General features: G+C 45.8%; 1 protein-coding gene across 1 annotated transcript in view; it reads left to right on the forward strand.

Annotated features, from left to right (window-relative positions):
• FYB2 (FYN binding protein 2) overlaps nucleotides 1-14,793 on the forward strand; it is a gene marked incomplete at both ends in the record, with an annotated part of 138,816 nt that overhangs the window by 17,125 nt on the left and 106,898 nt on the right. Inside the window, 1 exon segment of the mRNA XM_080922138.1 lies at nucleotides 13,790-14,020. Within this exon segment, the coding sequence (XP_080778264.1) occupies nucleotides 13,790-14,020 (231 nt within the window).

Raw genomic sequence — 14,793 nt, forward strand, 5'->3', positions numbered from 1 at the left:
ACTTGTTGAGTAGGAGGTACTGCCAAGAGACTGAAAGAGAAGACAAGGGAAAATCTAGGGTATCCTTCTCTGATAAGCCTCAGGAGATACACATGCTAACAGTCATGTGTTTCTGGCTCCCCATGGGTGTTTCCAGATCTCAGACTGATGATACCCCATCCTGTACTGACATCCCCAGGCTAGTGACTTCTTTCAGCCTTTGGTTTTCATGCAGCTCTCAGGGTAGGACCAGTTCTATGTATGAAATTCCCTCTGTCCGATATTAAGAAAACTCTCAGTTCTTGTAATTGCACACTGATGAATAGCTACTCTCCACAGCATCTAGCAGTACCCTAAGAAGTCTGGCTTGATTATAAAGCCAATGAAAGGATAAATCACTATGGTGTTTACCTATAACAGATAAAATTTATATTCCCACCCTCTGAGACCTTTATGGCTGCTCCAAAAATAGCTTTTCTAACTCACTTTTAGAAAAGGTTCCACTTTTTCTAGCTCAGTGCTCTATTCCCAGACCCCTTGTTCAAGTTAACCAGGACTGTGTGGCATCTGCATCCCTGACAGATGGTCAAGACACCGAGTGCAGAGTGGGACCATCAGATTGGAAATGCTTCAGGTCCGCGGAGCCGGGGCTGCTGGCTGGGCTGCAGCCCAGTGTGAAGGGCTGAGTATCCTTCCACTTCCCAGGTCTGATCTGTGACTTTAGCCAGAATGAGGCCAATTTACTGTTATTCCCAGAGCCCAGGGCAATTTTCACATGAAGGGAAGATGCACATTTGTGGCCAAATAAGCAGATTTGGACATTGGACTGGATGCTAAAATGTCCCCCCTGTGCTTGAGGTGGGCATACAGCCAGATGACTGTTTCCATGGTCTGGGCTGATTAAAAGTCAAGCATTTGGAAAGGATCTGGGAATAGCTGGGGGTTTGCATCCCAGCCACTTGAAAACAACCGATGTTTCCTACAGACCTCAAGCTACATTGCCTTTCCTGAGCATGACTGTCAGGGTGGGTGGTGGGCACACCAGAAACAGCGTTCTAGGTAGAGAAGGGAAAGTCAGGCAAATATCTGGAACACAGTGAATCACTGTGAGACTGGGAATGAAGAAATCAACTGCAAAGGCATCTGTAGCCAAGGATGGAACAGCCCCAGAATCCAGTTATGAAGTTATAAAGAGCCTTTGTATGTGTAAAACGCTTTGGACTTCATCCCTTGTATGTGGGGTGATGTACAGAGTCACTATCAGATTTACCTATGGGAAGATCAATCTGGAAAACCCCAGAAAACTTGCTTGATGTGGAATGGGAGACTAGAGGCAGGGGCATCCTGGGTCTAAACACACATCTCCCTGCAGAGGAGACTCACTAAAAAATTGTCTAGTGCAGTGGTCCTCAGCCTTCCTAATGCTGTGACTCTAATACAGTTTTTCATGTTGTGGTGATCCCGCACAATGAAGTTACTTTTATTGCTACTTCATATCTATAATTGTGCTACTTTATAAAATCATAATGTTAATTTCTGATAAGTAGGGTATCTGATACTCCTGTGAAAAGATTGTTTGACCCCCAAAGGGGTCTAGACCCATTTATTGAGAACCGCTGGGGTATTGAGATCTTCTAGAAGCCTAATATCTTCTGAGGTGGATCCTAACTGTAAGTCTCTTGATGACAAGAATTGTATTGACTTTCGGTGGGTAAGAACCAAGTACCAAATACAGGAGTGTGCACAGAGATAGAGCCTTTGTCAGTTACTGCCAAATGGTACACAAAAAATGGCGTTTGGGAAGGTCCAAAGTATCTTCAAGGAAGGTGCATGATCTCTGTGTTGCCTAGAAGCAGGTCAAGGGGTCAGATTTTGGGTTAGATCATGGCCTTGTTGGATTTGACATGTTGGGAATCTGGATACAGGTCACTCACTGTGTCTTCAATACATAGAACAGTACCTACCTAACTCAATACCATGAGCAGGTACCCAAAAATAGGTGTTGAAAAAAACAAACAAGTCAGGAATTCAGGAATGGCCTGAACTTCTTGACCACCTTCTGTGTGGCAGAGGCTGTCAGTCCTCTGTCCCCACCATTCTCCTCTGTCATGCTTGAGGATGCAAGTGGCCTGGAAAGATCTACCCATGGCCTGATGCTGGCTCATTGTCATAAACGGTATCGGTTTGTTCTCGTTCGCATTTCTTGACCTACTCTAGCCCACAGAGAAAATTAGATTAATATTTGTGGAATGCATGAGAACCTGGGGACATTTGGTGTAGGCATGGTCAGGATGTAAGGAGGAGCCAAGAGCAGGGGGGTACCCAGCAAGCAGGCAGATCATGTGCATCAGGGAACTTTCAAGCTTGTTGCTCTTCTGAAGCCTTCCCAATTTCCTCTTCCTCCCCAAGTCCAATCAAACCCTGCTGTTCTTTCATCTGTAAAATGGGGGTTTAGAACATAGCCTACCTAGGTGCTTGCAAACTCTGCATAAGGTAATTCAATGCAACCAATGTTCATATGGGTGATTCAATGCCACGCTGGTTAAAAAAAAACGCCTCTGAATAAGTCACTGGTTTGCACACTGAGTTCCACCTGGCTAATGTCCATGCGGATTGTGCTACCATGGCTAGAAGAAGCAACCCCTGCTCCAGAGACAGTGGAAAACATATCTTAGTGACAGAAGCATACCTGCCATCCAGGGACCCCTTCCTTCCAATAACGAAAGATTTGGAAGAAGAAAAATTTCGTCTTACAATCTAAATAAAGGCCGGCCAATCTGCCTCCTTCAACCTCTCCATTGAGATGGCCAAATCTCAGACAGGCCATGGTGGTGAGGCCTGGCCCCACTGCCCCTCCTCACAAGCCATTGCACTGACTCCTCTCTATGGGGGTCTGGGCTTATGACCACGCTGCTAACACCACTAATAAGTGGAGGCGGGAGGGACATGAACAGAGAAAGGTCACATGATAAATGCCCGGACCACAACTTCTGAAGGCAGAAACCCTGCCTTGCGCCTTTAACTCTCTTAAGGTTTGCTCAGGAGAACTGCTTGTTAATTGCTGTCTTAGAGCTCTTCTTTCTTTAGACTGCCCCATCCTCAGTCCTGTTAGGACTAAGAGTCAAATCTTGTTGGCTTTGTGAAGCCTGCCTCCCTCTCTGGGCAGAGACATAGGTCTCCCCCTGTAAAGTGAGAGGCTGGAGAAATACTGTGTTCCTGCAGGAGTCACCTACTGTGAATGCTTCTTCCTATACCCTTGTAGAATGTCACAGTTGCCACCATGTGGAAGTACAATGTGACTCCATTTTACAGATCAGAAAGCTGAGGAGCAGATAAGATCTCTTGGTCAAAGATGGAGCTTTCCAGTAGTTGAATCTGAAGTGGCCAGAAATCAAATCCATGACAGCAAGACTTTGTCCATGTTACCCACAGAGCCCAGATTGTGTAGCTTTGATTCTGTGCTGTCTAGGGCAAGAATCTCTCCTCTTCTACATTAATGCCCAGACACACTGGGTAGGTCTAGAGACCTTGATCATAGAGCAAGATCTCTGTGAAGATGGGGGCATCCCCCTAACAGGACAATAATGTCATACTTCCTCTAGTCTGATGCACATTAAGCAGTCTTTTGTCACTAGGGTGTCATTATATCTGGCCTTGTCCCCAGCCTCCACTGTATGTCCCTGGCTCTGCCAGCTGGGTGTCTGCTCCTAGTCTTCATGTCCATGTACCTTCTGTAGGAGGCCTTAATGCTTGTCTGCTTATATGATGCCCTGGCACCTTTCCTGGACACAGCAGGCTCTCTCCCTTGGGCACTGAAATCCTTCTCAAAGATGCTGCCAGTGGCTCTCTAAGTGTTTGACACCATCTCCTCCTCAGATCACTGTGAGCTTCTGTGGGGTCATCAGCTGGTTATGCAGTGCCTATGCGCATCTGATGGTATCTCACTGATCAGTCTGCTTCTTAGTGGCCATGTAAAGTAGAGATCTCTTTGTTCTCCAGTTTATATAATAAGATTAAGAACACTGACAAAGACTGAGAAACTGAGTAGCAGGATACATGTAAAGTAACAACCACTGTTATTCAGAGTAGCTCAGATCATGTATGTTAGCATTGCAATCTGATCTTCAATTGATGCCCTGCTCACAGAGTTGGCTAACCCTACCCAAGTCAGGAAATTTTTTCCATTTAGCCTGTGCTAACTCTTGCCACTGACTTGGTTTTCCTACCTGCCCCCTTTCAAAGTTACCATGATTTTATAATGAATATAGGAAAACTGTATCAGTCAGGATAAGAGAGGCTTTGCCACAGTAACAAATTACTCCAGATCCACAGATACACTTAAAACAACACAATTTCATTCACAGCCCAAGCTGGTGCTTAGTTAGCAGATGCCATATCAGGTCTCTTGGCAGCTGATGCTCAGGAATACAGACCCCTCTGGTTCTGTGTCTCCTCCGTCATAACCAGCATGTTACATGATTGCTGCAAAAAGAAAGGAAGGTGGACAATTTAACAGTTCCACAAGTCATATTCACTTCCTTTTACTACACACTATTCCCAAACCTGGTCACATTCTTAAATCTGCTTCCAAGGATGGTTAGAAATACACTCTTCTTCTGGGCCTAAGGCCAGGAGATAAACGTTAGATATGATGAGAACAAAGTGTCCTGTCTCCCCTCCTTATCTGTATTTATAGAATAACCTCCATAGCCCCGATGTGTGAAGAAGACTGGTTGTATCTCAGCATCCTTCATCCAGACTCCTTAGCCCTGGAAAATGACTCACTAATCAGCATTGCAGCCCTGCCAACCTCAAAGGACACGACCCCTTTTATTTAACACTTCATCCCAAATGTGGTGGACCAAAAGCATCTGCTTTTCCACTATCGCAGAGCTGAAGTTAAAATGAAATATCTAACAATAATGGGTTTCATAACACGGTTGCCGGTGACGCATAAAGAACAAATAAAAAAATGCTCCTTTTTTTTTTTCTCGAAATAACTTTTATAGATCTTTAACTCGGATGTTCTTAAACCCCTTCCCTGCACCCACAGTCCAGAAGCCATCTTGCTTCTGCAGCCCAGGGATGCCTGCATGGTCCCGCTACCCATAAAACCTAGGCACAACATTTAAAGTAGAATAACCAGAGGAAAGGGGGTGCGTACGTGCATGCTAGAGAAAAGCCACCCCTACTGTCCCCTCAAAGGGAAAAGCAATGCCACCGCTCAGACAGAATTTTCTAATGCATATGAAGTCAGCTTGCTCTTCAAACCCTGATTTATGAGAACCATTCCAATTTTGATGATTTGAATGCTTGTGTTCTTCCCCAAATTCATGTTGAAGTTTAATATATCTCATGTGGAGACTTTCAGAGGACCTTCTAAAAGAGCTAGCAGGAAACGTGGCTAGGCCTTTTTGCCCTTCTGTCTCCCACCCTATGAGGAGCCAGAGGCATTCATCCTGTGCAAAGCATGCTGTGCTAAAAGCATCATCCTGAAAGCAAAGACTGGGCTCTGAGCAGAAACCTGCTACTGTCTTGATCTCGGAGTTCCCAGCCCCCATGACTATGATCATTAAAGTTGCTCTATTCCTAGATCAGACAGTCTAAGGATTTTTGTTTTAACAGCACAAATGGGCTGAGATATCAATTGACCTATGGATTTTGTGGCAAGACCTGCCATGCCTACATCCTAATAACTCCTGGCTTTTATACATTGCAGTCATGCGGCATGGCTATGCCTTGAAGTCTTGATCTAAGTAAACGAGACCCAAAGAGAGAGAAAGAGAAATTCCCAGCTTGAGTTTTCTAACTAGGGACCCACTTTTCTGGGTGATGGAACATGGGGGTGATTGATATCGGTAATGATTTCATACTTGCCTAGAAGTCAAGTATTCCCCATCTCCTGGCCACAGGGGAATACTCTTTCTTTGATCTCAACAAGACAAGCATATCAGAAAACATCTTAATAATTCATCTGAGCGGCGCATACATAATGTAACTGACATTAGCAGAGGAAGGAAGTTTCTGTAGTAGAAACCAAGGACTACCACATCCCTAGCTCCAGGCAGGACACCTGGTACAAAACAGCTGCTAAAATTCTCCTTAAGTGATCATTAAAAGGAAAGCGTGGGCTGACAATGCATCACCGCAGTGGAGAGCATTCGCTGCTCTTGCAGAGGACCTAGGATCAGGTCTCAGCACCCACACCACCTGTAACTCCAGCTCCCGGGGATCCATTACCCTCTGGCTACCACGGGTACCAGGGTGACAGTGGTTCAAATCCACATATGCAAGAAAAATACTTAGACATACAACATAAGAATAAACAAAGCTTTTAAAAGAGGTTATTTAAAGGAGAGCAGTTTGGCTTGGTCATGCTTGCTTAACATTCTTCTTCAAGGTAAACATTTAAAAGGTATGAATTTGCAGGGGTATGTTGGGAGGACCATGGGTGGAATTGGGAGAGAAATGGAGCAGTAGATACAGTTATATGTCATTGTATATGATGTTTCTCAAAATTAAGGAGAAAGTATATTTTACTGAGCCTTTGAGAATTCCATACAATGTATTCTATACCCTCTCTCTCCCAAAGCTCTTCTGAGGTCTACTCCCAAACCACCCTACCAACCCATCCTCATGTCCTCCTTAAAACAATCACAACAACAATAATCATTGAGTTCTGTCTTAGTCTTACTATTGCTGTGATCTGTGATGACACACAGTGATCAGAAGCAACTTGGAGAGGAAAGGGTTTATTTGGCTTATCCTTCCTCATAATAGTCCATCATTGAAGGGAGCCAGGACTAGAACTCAAACAGGACAGAGAACCTGGAGGCATAAGCTGATACACGGGAGTGCTGATTACTGGCCCCCTATGGCTTTCTTACCCTACTTTTTTTTTTAATTTTACATTTCAGGTATTATCCTCTTTCCCTGTTCCCCCTCTCCTGCCTCCACCCCCTCCTCCTACTTCTATGAGGATGTTCCCCAACCCACCCACCCACACCTCACCATCCTGGCATCCCCCTACACAGGGGAAACAAGCCTTTACAGGACCAAGGGCTTCTCCTCCTATTGATGCCAGACAGTGCCATCCTCTGCTATATATGCAGCTGGAGCCATGGGTCCCTCCATGTGTGCTCTTTGATTAGTCCCCTCTAGGGGGTAGAACCCAAGGTCACCAGACTTGGCTTGGTAACACCCAAAATGGGGTAGGACCTCCCACTTCAATAACTAATTAAGAAAATACCCCACAACTAGATCGTTTTCTCAGTTGAGATCCTTTGTGGCAGATGACTCTAGCCTGAGTCAGGTGCTTTGGATATGAGACCTGCCCCGGAGTATGGTTAACATACAAGAGGTTACATCCTTAAAGAAAATGGTTTTCTTTTCTCAGTGGATGTCAAATTTCAAAAGCTCCTCATCTATGGTTGGGACTTTGTGCCACCCCCATGCTGGGATTTGTCTAGCTTGAGTTTATACAGCTCTTGTGCAGCCCATCATGATCGCCATGGGTTCACATATGTGATTGTCCTGTGGCGTCAAGAAAATAGGTTTTTCAAAGTCATTTATGATCTCTGCCCCTCTTCACAGAGCCCTGGGCTTTGTGGATAAAGGTGTGCTATAGATACCCATTTAGGGCTGAACATTCCACCGTTTCTTCTTATTCTCTGTGCATTGACCATTCTCTTTATTGCCATCTATTAGGAATAATTTTAGTGGGGGAGTAGATGTGACCATATACATTATACACTATGAAATTCTCAAAACTAATGAAAAAAATCATCTTGTTAAATCACACATTATATCATATTAACTAACATAAGTAGAAAATGGGAACACTAAATACTGGACCTTTCTCAAGCAAAGAACAAGCAAGACTTTTATAGGTCTACAGACTTCCAAGATGGTTCTAGGCATTTTATCATTATATATAATTTACAACTAGGCATGTATTGTGTAGTAATCCATTCCACACTTCCGATTGGTTGTCCATTCCTTCCTACGCACCTACCTGCCTGTTCTCTGTAGAACCCTAACCTTCCTTTTTAACCATCTTATTTTATTTGACATCACTCAAGTCTTTTGAGGCCACCATGGAGGGAAGGAAAAACAATTCAGAGGGAGAGGGATATCTGGGAAGAGATGGCTCAGGGGAGTATGGAGACCTGAGTCCGGATCCTTCCTGCTCATGGGAAAAGTCTAATGGTCAAGTGCATGTCTGTGATCCAGTGCTTGCAGGCAGAGACAGGCATATGACAGAGGCTGGCAGGGGCTCCAAGTTCAGTGTGAGTCCCTGTCTCATAAATAAGATAGATAATGACAGATAAAGACACCTGATGTCAACCTCTGGCCTCCACATGCAACTGTTCTCTCACACACGCATACACATGCATGCACACACATACACACACACATGCATGCACATGCACACACATGCATGAACACACACACACACACACACACACACACACACACACACAAGGTAGGGGTCAGCTCATAGAGAAAATGAAAAGGAAGAATCAAACCTGTTTGTTTGTGATCTCACTATCTCGGGGAGAAGAAGGGAAACAACCCTGAAACCCCTGTCATGGAAAATAGAATACAATAGATGTGTGTCACTTGTTATGAGATAGACTTCCAATAAATTTAACTTCCTCTCCTCTTCCCTTCTTTCCCCTTTGAAAGTAGTCGGGACATAAATTATACATAAACAAATTACACGTTCTGCTGAAAGTCCTCAGACATGATTAATGTAACCAATAATAGCGTTAATATTAATAGCAGGCTACTCCGGCAGCAGCATCCTGAATGACAATCAATCTGTGCACCCCAGCCTTGTCGCCACATGACAGATAGCGCTCAAGGCTTACCCAGGGAAGTGGAGAATGCACAGGCTTTCTTCTCACTTTTCCATTAAAAAAAAAAAATCCTCTTTTTACGTTAGGGTATTGTGGATAAGCCATTACTTACAGTACAAAGTGTAAGTAATAGATTTGCCAAGAAGTGAAAACAACAGCGTGATAGGAAACACTAAGATGCTTCAAGTAATATCTGAGGTGGAAAGGTTTGGAACAATCTAGAATGTGCCAGAATACAGTTGTCTGATGCTCACTGCCTGTTGCGTTATTTTTTTCCTGGAAATTCACAAATGAAGGTTTGTTCACTCCAGATAAGCTGAAATCAGGGACCAACGTTATGACTGTGCTCAAGTCTGCCTCAGTGATCCAATGAGTCTGTTGAGCCTACTAACAGGCATAAGCAAGAGGTTCTCTGAAGGATGTAGGTGGCTCCCAAAGAGCTTCACACTGAAAAGTCCCACTATAGTCTGAGTGTGACTCCCCCAAACTGCAAATCTGGAGTCCCGACTTTCATTAACTCTCCTCCTCCTATAGACCTCACAAGCCCACAGGCAGTCTGGACAGAAGGCAGGGAAGAGCTAGAATGTTAGGTAAGGGTCTAAAGACCCTTCCAAATCCCTCTTTCTATGAGGGAAGGTAAACAGGTCTGATATTTTTGTTGCATATTTTTTATTTACATTTCAAATATTATCTTCTTTCTCAGATTCCCCTCCAGAAACCCCCTATCCCACCCCTCCCCTGCTTCTATGAGGGTGCTCCTCCCACCCATTCCTACCACCTCTCACCCTGACATTCCCCTACACTGGGCCATCGAGTTTTGGCAGGACTAAGGGCTTCTTCTTCTACTGATGTCCAACAAGGCCATCCTCTGCTACATATGCAGCTGGAGACATGGATCTGTCCATGTCTACTCTTTGGTTGGTGGTTTAGTCTCTAGAAGCTTTGGTGGGTTGATATTGTTGTTCCTAAGTGGTTGTAAACCACTTCAACTCCTTCAGTTCTTCCTCCAACTCCTCCATTGGGGACCCTGTTCTCAGTTCAGTGGTTGGTTTCGAGCATCTGCCTCTAGATTTGTCAGGCTCTGGCAGAGCCTCTCGGGAGACAGCTATATCAGGGTCAACAGGTCTGATTTTGTCTTTTGTAGATAGTCATCAGCTCTCTGGAGAAGATGGTAATGACCGTTATGCTTCGAGGACAGTGGCCCAAAGAATAGATGGGCCCTTAATGAGGGGAGGTGTGGTGGTTTGAATAAAAATGGCTTCCCCAGACTTGTAGGGAGTGTATTAGGTGTACCCTTGTTGGAGTAGGTGTAGCTTTGTGGAAGAAGTGTTCCACTAGCAGGTGGGCTTTGAGGTCTCAGATGCTCAAGCCAGGTCTAATGGCTGACAGTCTCTTCCTGCTACCTGCAGATCAAGATGTAGAACTCTCAGCTCCTTCTCCAGGACCATGTCTGCCTATGTGTCACCATGCTGCCCACCGTGACAATAAAGCACTGAACCCCTGAACTGTAAGCCAGCCCCAATTAAATGTTTTCCTTTGTAAGCACTCCATGGCCAGGGTGTCTCGTCACTGGAACTGAATTCTGAACTAAGAGAGAGGGCACATCATCGCCCCTATAGGAAAAGCAAACCAAAGATACGAAAAGAAATGTCTAGAAGATTTTGAGCCCAACTTCAGTCTATCTGTGAAGTCCTCTGACCTCCCACTCTCAGAACCTAATTTGGGGAAAACTACTTCAAACTTTTAAGCTCTCAGATCCTGGGGGCTTATTGTTGGTATTTCTTGAAAGTTGAAAGAAAAGACAAACAGGCTGGCTGTGAGGACGGAGTCTGGAGCCAGGCGGTCTGGACTGGAATTTCTGTTCTTCCATTCGCTAAATGTTGCCCAGAGGAGGCAACTTAACTCTTGTGTGTCTCAGTTCTTGGCTAGAGAGTAGAGCTCTTGATAAAGGTAATTACGGAGTGGTCTGCAAGGTCTATGATCCTATTCTCCACAGGCAATAGTCTGAGACATGCATCCAGCCATTTTCCTGCCCCTGATTAACTGGAACTCTGGGGCCATTCCTCCTGGCCCCAGGGCAGATTCTCAGTGCACCAGGTACTTGGTCAGATCACATCTTTCTTGCTTGAATAGTGTTCATTCCTAAGGTACTGTGAGATCTAGTTTTCCTCAGGTCAAAGTTCAAACTTCGCCTCTCCAGTTCCTCACAGTGACTGTACTTGCTCCCTTCCCACTCCCGTGTGAACTGTGCGATTTGCCTTCTGGTAGAGCTGGGCGCCCACTCACTGGGATCTGCTCCCTCACAGGACCGGGGCTCATGAGAATTTGAGATCACTGTGGGTGGGTGTGAGGCATCATTCCCGAAGCTAGGTGGGCGTGGCCTGTGACGTCGCAGCAATTGAAGGTAAGAGGAGAAAGGACAAGAGGAAGGTATATGGGCACTTGCAAAGTCAGCGCCATCCCAGGGTTCAAATGGCCATTAGTCCTGAAGTTGACCTTGTCAACCTTCATTTTAAAGATAAAGAACATCACAGAGGGACTTGCGGACCCTCTCCAGGCAGGCCGTTAGTGGGAAACGTATTTCCCCTCTTATGATAATAGGACAATACATAGTGCCCAGCATAAGTCTCCTTTTGTCTGTTTACCTTGTAATGTTTTTATTATTTATAATATCTAATGCAATGTAAATGGTAGATGACACATTATTAAAGAAATAATGCCAAAAAAAAAAAGTCCATACACATTTTGTTCAGACGGAACCCTCCGGTCCTATTTCCACAGCCCCTTTCCCACTAGACCCTTCTGTCCCTGTAATGTCCTCCCCTATCATCGACCAAATGTTCCTTTGGCCTCACTGAAGTCATAGTGTTTACCATCAAGAGATCAGTGAGTGGGGCAAGTGCCATGCCCCTGTGGTTAAAAGCACTTGCTTCTACAAAGGACCCGGGTTTGGTTGCCAGCACCCACATGGTGGCTTCCGATGGTCTGTAACTGCAGTTCCAGTGGATAAAACAAACAAACCAGCACCCTCTTCTGGCTCTGCAGGCACTGCAGACATGTACTGCACACAAATACATGGAGGCAAGATGCACACAGAAGGATTAATTAATTTAAAAGTTATACAATATATTGTTATAGTCTTTCCCCTCCCCCACTCCTCCCGGTTCCCGCCATTTCTACTTGCCCAACGTCATATTCTTTCTCTCTCTTAAAACCCAAATCAACAGATGAGCTGGTAATGAAATGGGATACACATACATGGTGGAAATGTATTCAGTTTTAAAGCAAAACCAAGTTATACAATTCACAGGAAAACGGGTAGAACAAAAAAACAAAACAAAACAAAAAAAAAAAAAAAAAACAAAAAAAAACATTATATCGGTAACCCAGGCTTAGAAAGAAAAACACCACCTCCTTGCTCAGATGCAGATCCTAGCTTTTAAATGTTAACAACAATTAGACAGTAGTTAGTACAGAAAAGGTCAGGAAATTCAAAAGGAGGCCAAGGGATGAAGGAGGCCAAGCCTAATTCTTACACCTACTGGCAAAATAGTCCCCACTCCCAAGAGTTACCAATGAAGGTGCCTAGTATACGCTAGGACTCACCAGTCTGACTAGCTCAGAGCCAAACCAAAGGAAACTAAGGGACTCAGGATCTAGGTGGGTTGTTGAGGAATCCTGAAGCCCTGCTTAATCCTCTGCTGTGTGGACTGTCCTGACGCCACCAGGGGGCGCCCCTGCGTTGGGACCAATGAGATGTTGGAGTCCCAAAGGCCCCTCGGGCTCAGAGCACTGAATTATACCTGAATATAGAGGACCAGAGTGCAGAGAAAAAAACATCATAAGCGACCCTTGGCCTTGAGGAAAGACAAGATGCTGACTGTGAGCAGTGCTGAGCAAAACGAAAGTCCTGCAGTCGGTCACCTGTTAGGGGATAAACAAGCAGGTACATCCTAGCTACTCTCCTCAGCTCCTGTCAACACAGGGGAATCATGTTTTTAAGACTTTGAAAGCATGGTGGTGCATGCCTTAAATCACAGCACTAGAAGGCATAGGCAAGTGGATCTCTGAGTTTGAGTCCAACCTGGTCTACACAGTGAGTCCACGGTACATAGAGAGAAAACAACAACAATAATGATTTGGTTGGAGGCCACTCCAAGTTGTATGGTGAGTTTGAAGGCAGCTTGTGTGGGAGACCCTGCACCAAACACCAAACAAACAAACAAAACCAGATTTTTTTAGTCCATAAATGCAATAAAACTAAGCAGGCTGTATATAAATCAGAGGACAAGTCATTCACCCAGCCCACCTCCAATCTCCATGACAGCTGGGAGATCCGCCCCCTCCCCAAATCTAGGAACTGAAGTTTGGGTTTCCAGCTAGGACCAGCTCTGGCAGGAAACAGGCAAAGAAATCAGAACCCGAAGTCATCCTCAGTCAATCAGAGCGTCTTTCCTTCAGCATCCTACCAGAGTCACCCCCAAGCTAGATAAAGCCACCTCTCTCCAAGCTCCAGTTCGTGCCCAGATAAAAGGAGGAGTATGCCAGGGCTACGTGTACGAGTTAAAGGGATTCACGCATCCAAACACCGGGACCACACCCGTCTTTAAAACAGGTGTCGTTTATTTCTGCTTCCTCTCACAACCCCATTAAACGCACCGGCCTGCTTAGCCACGCAGAAGAGCTTTCTTTTCTTGGGAGCCCTGAGCAGCTTTTGTGAAATTAAGTAGCCATCAGCATGGGGCGGAGTTGGACGAGGGTATCACTAACGAAGTTCACAGTGTCCTACGCCGTTCAGTTTAATTTTAGGGATAAGATGTACTCGGCTCCCAGAAACTCCCCCCAGATGGGATATGATGGGAGGCGCAAAGCGGAAACCCTTGCAAAGGGAGTGATGGCAAGGAAGCCTTGGGAGCAGCCGGCAAAGGCACACCATCCCCCTACCCCAGCGAGGCCGGTCCAGCCTGGAGGATGGAGGCCCGCCCACTCCCAGCCCCGAGGGAGGGAGGAGCCACAGTCCAGGTGGAGCAGGTGAAGAGCCCGCTCTCCAGCTTGTCCGGGACAGGGGAAGTGACTGCAAGCTGGCGGGCGGAGGTGAGAGCACTGTTGGCCCCAGGATCCAGCTCTGGGAAGCTGGCATTGTGTCCCAGTCGCTGCCTCGGATGACTACAATGGAAGAGGTAAGGCACCCGTTTGCCTGTGGGCTGTCACTTTGCAAACTTTAGTTCCTTCCGAAGGAGGAAGCCCTAGGGAAAGAGCTGCCGGACCAAGCGTGTGTCAGGTGTCCGGCTATGAAACTGGCAGTTGGCCTTGCTCCGGCAGCCTGTGTCCTGTGACTCTACAGAACCCCAGGCGCTCTCTGTATAACCCAGGCCACAGTTCAAGTGCCTGTCACTTCGTTGTTGACTTTCTTTCTCTATCGGGCCTCTGTGGTGGCAGATGGGTGTCCAGGTTCAAGGACAGAGCATGACTCCGGGAAAAGGTGGCCTCGTGGTTAAGTGGTACGCCCTGTGGCGGTTTTACATCGCTGTTCCCCATTAACTCTGTGGGCTGGGGCAAAAGGGCTAGTGCCCTCGAACCTTAGGGATCTCACTTCTGTGAGACTGAAGATACTGAAACAAACAGTGCAGGCTTAGGATGGCCCCAGAGACAGAGGCTGGAGCGTTGAAAGCCAGTCTGAGTCGCACAGGGGGACCCTGGCGATTTTGGGGTTTGACAAAGCAATACTTTGAATGGCTGAATGCTGTTGGCCTATTTTCAGATTTTTCCTGGCTAACCCCATCTTCTCTAGTCCTCGCCCTGCTGTTCTGTTAGTGGCTTGCATCTCACAGATGCATATAAGCATGTTGTACCATGTCTCTATTAAATGTTTGGAAGCAAGTTATTTACTCCTGAAATTGTGTTACTTCCCACCCAGATGTTTGGTTTACAGTCAGGTTGGCCCACTTCTCTG

Source organism: Micromys minutus, assembly GCF_963924665.1.
Source record: "Micromys minutus genome assembly, chromosome: 9".
In the NCBI taxonomy this organism is placed as follows: Eukaryota; Metazoa; Chordata; class Mammalia; order Rodentia; family Muridae; genus Micromys; species Micromys minutus.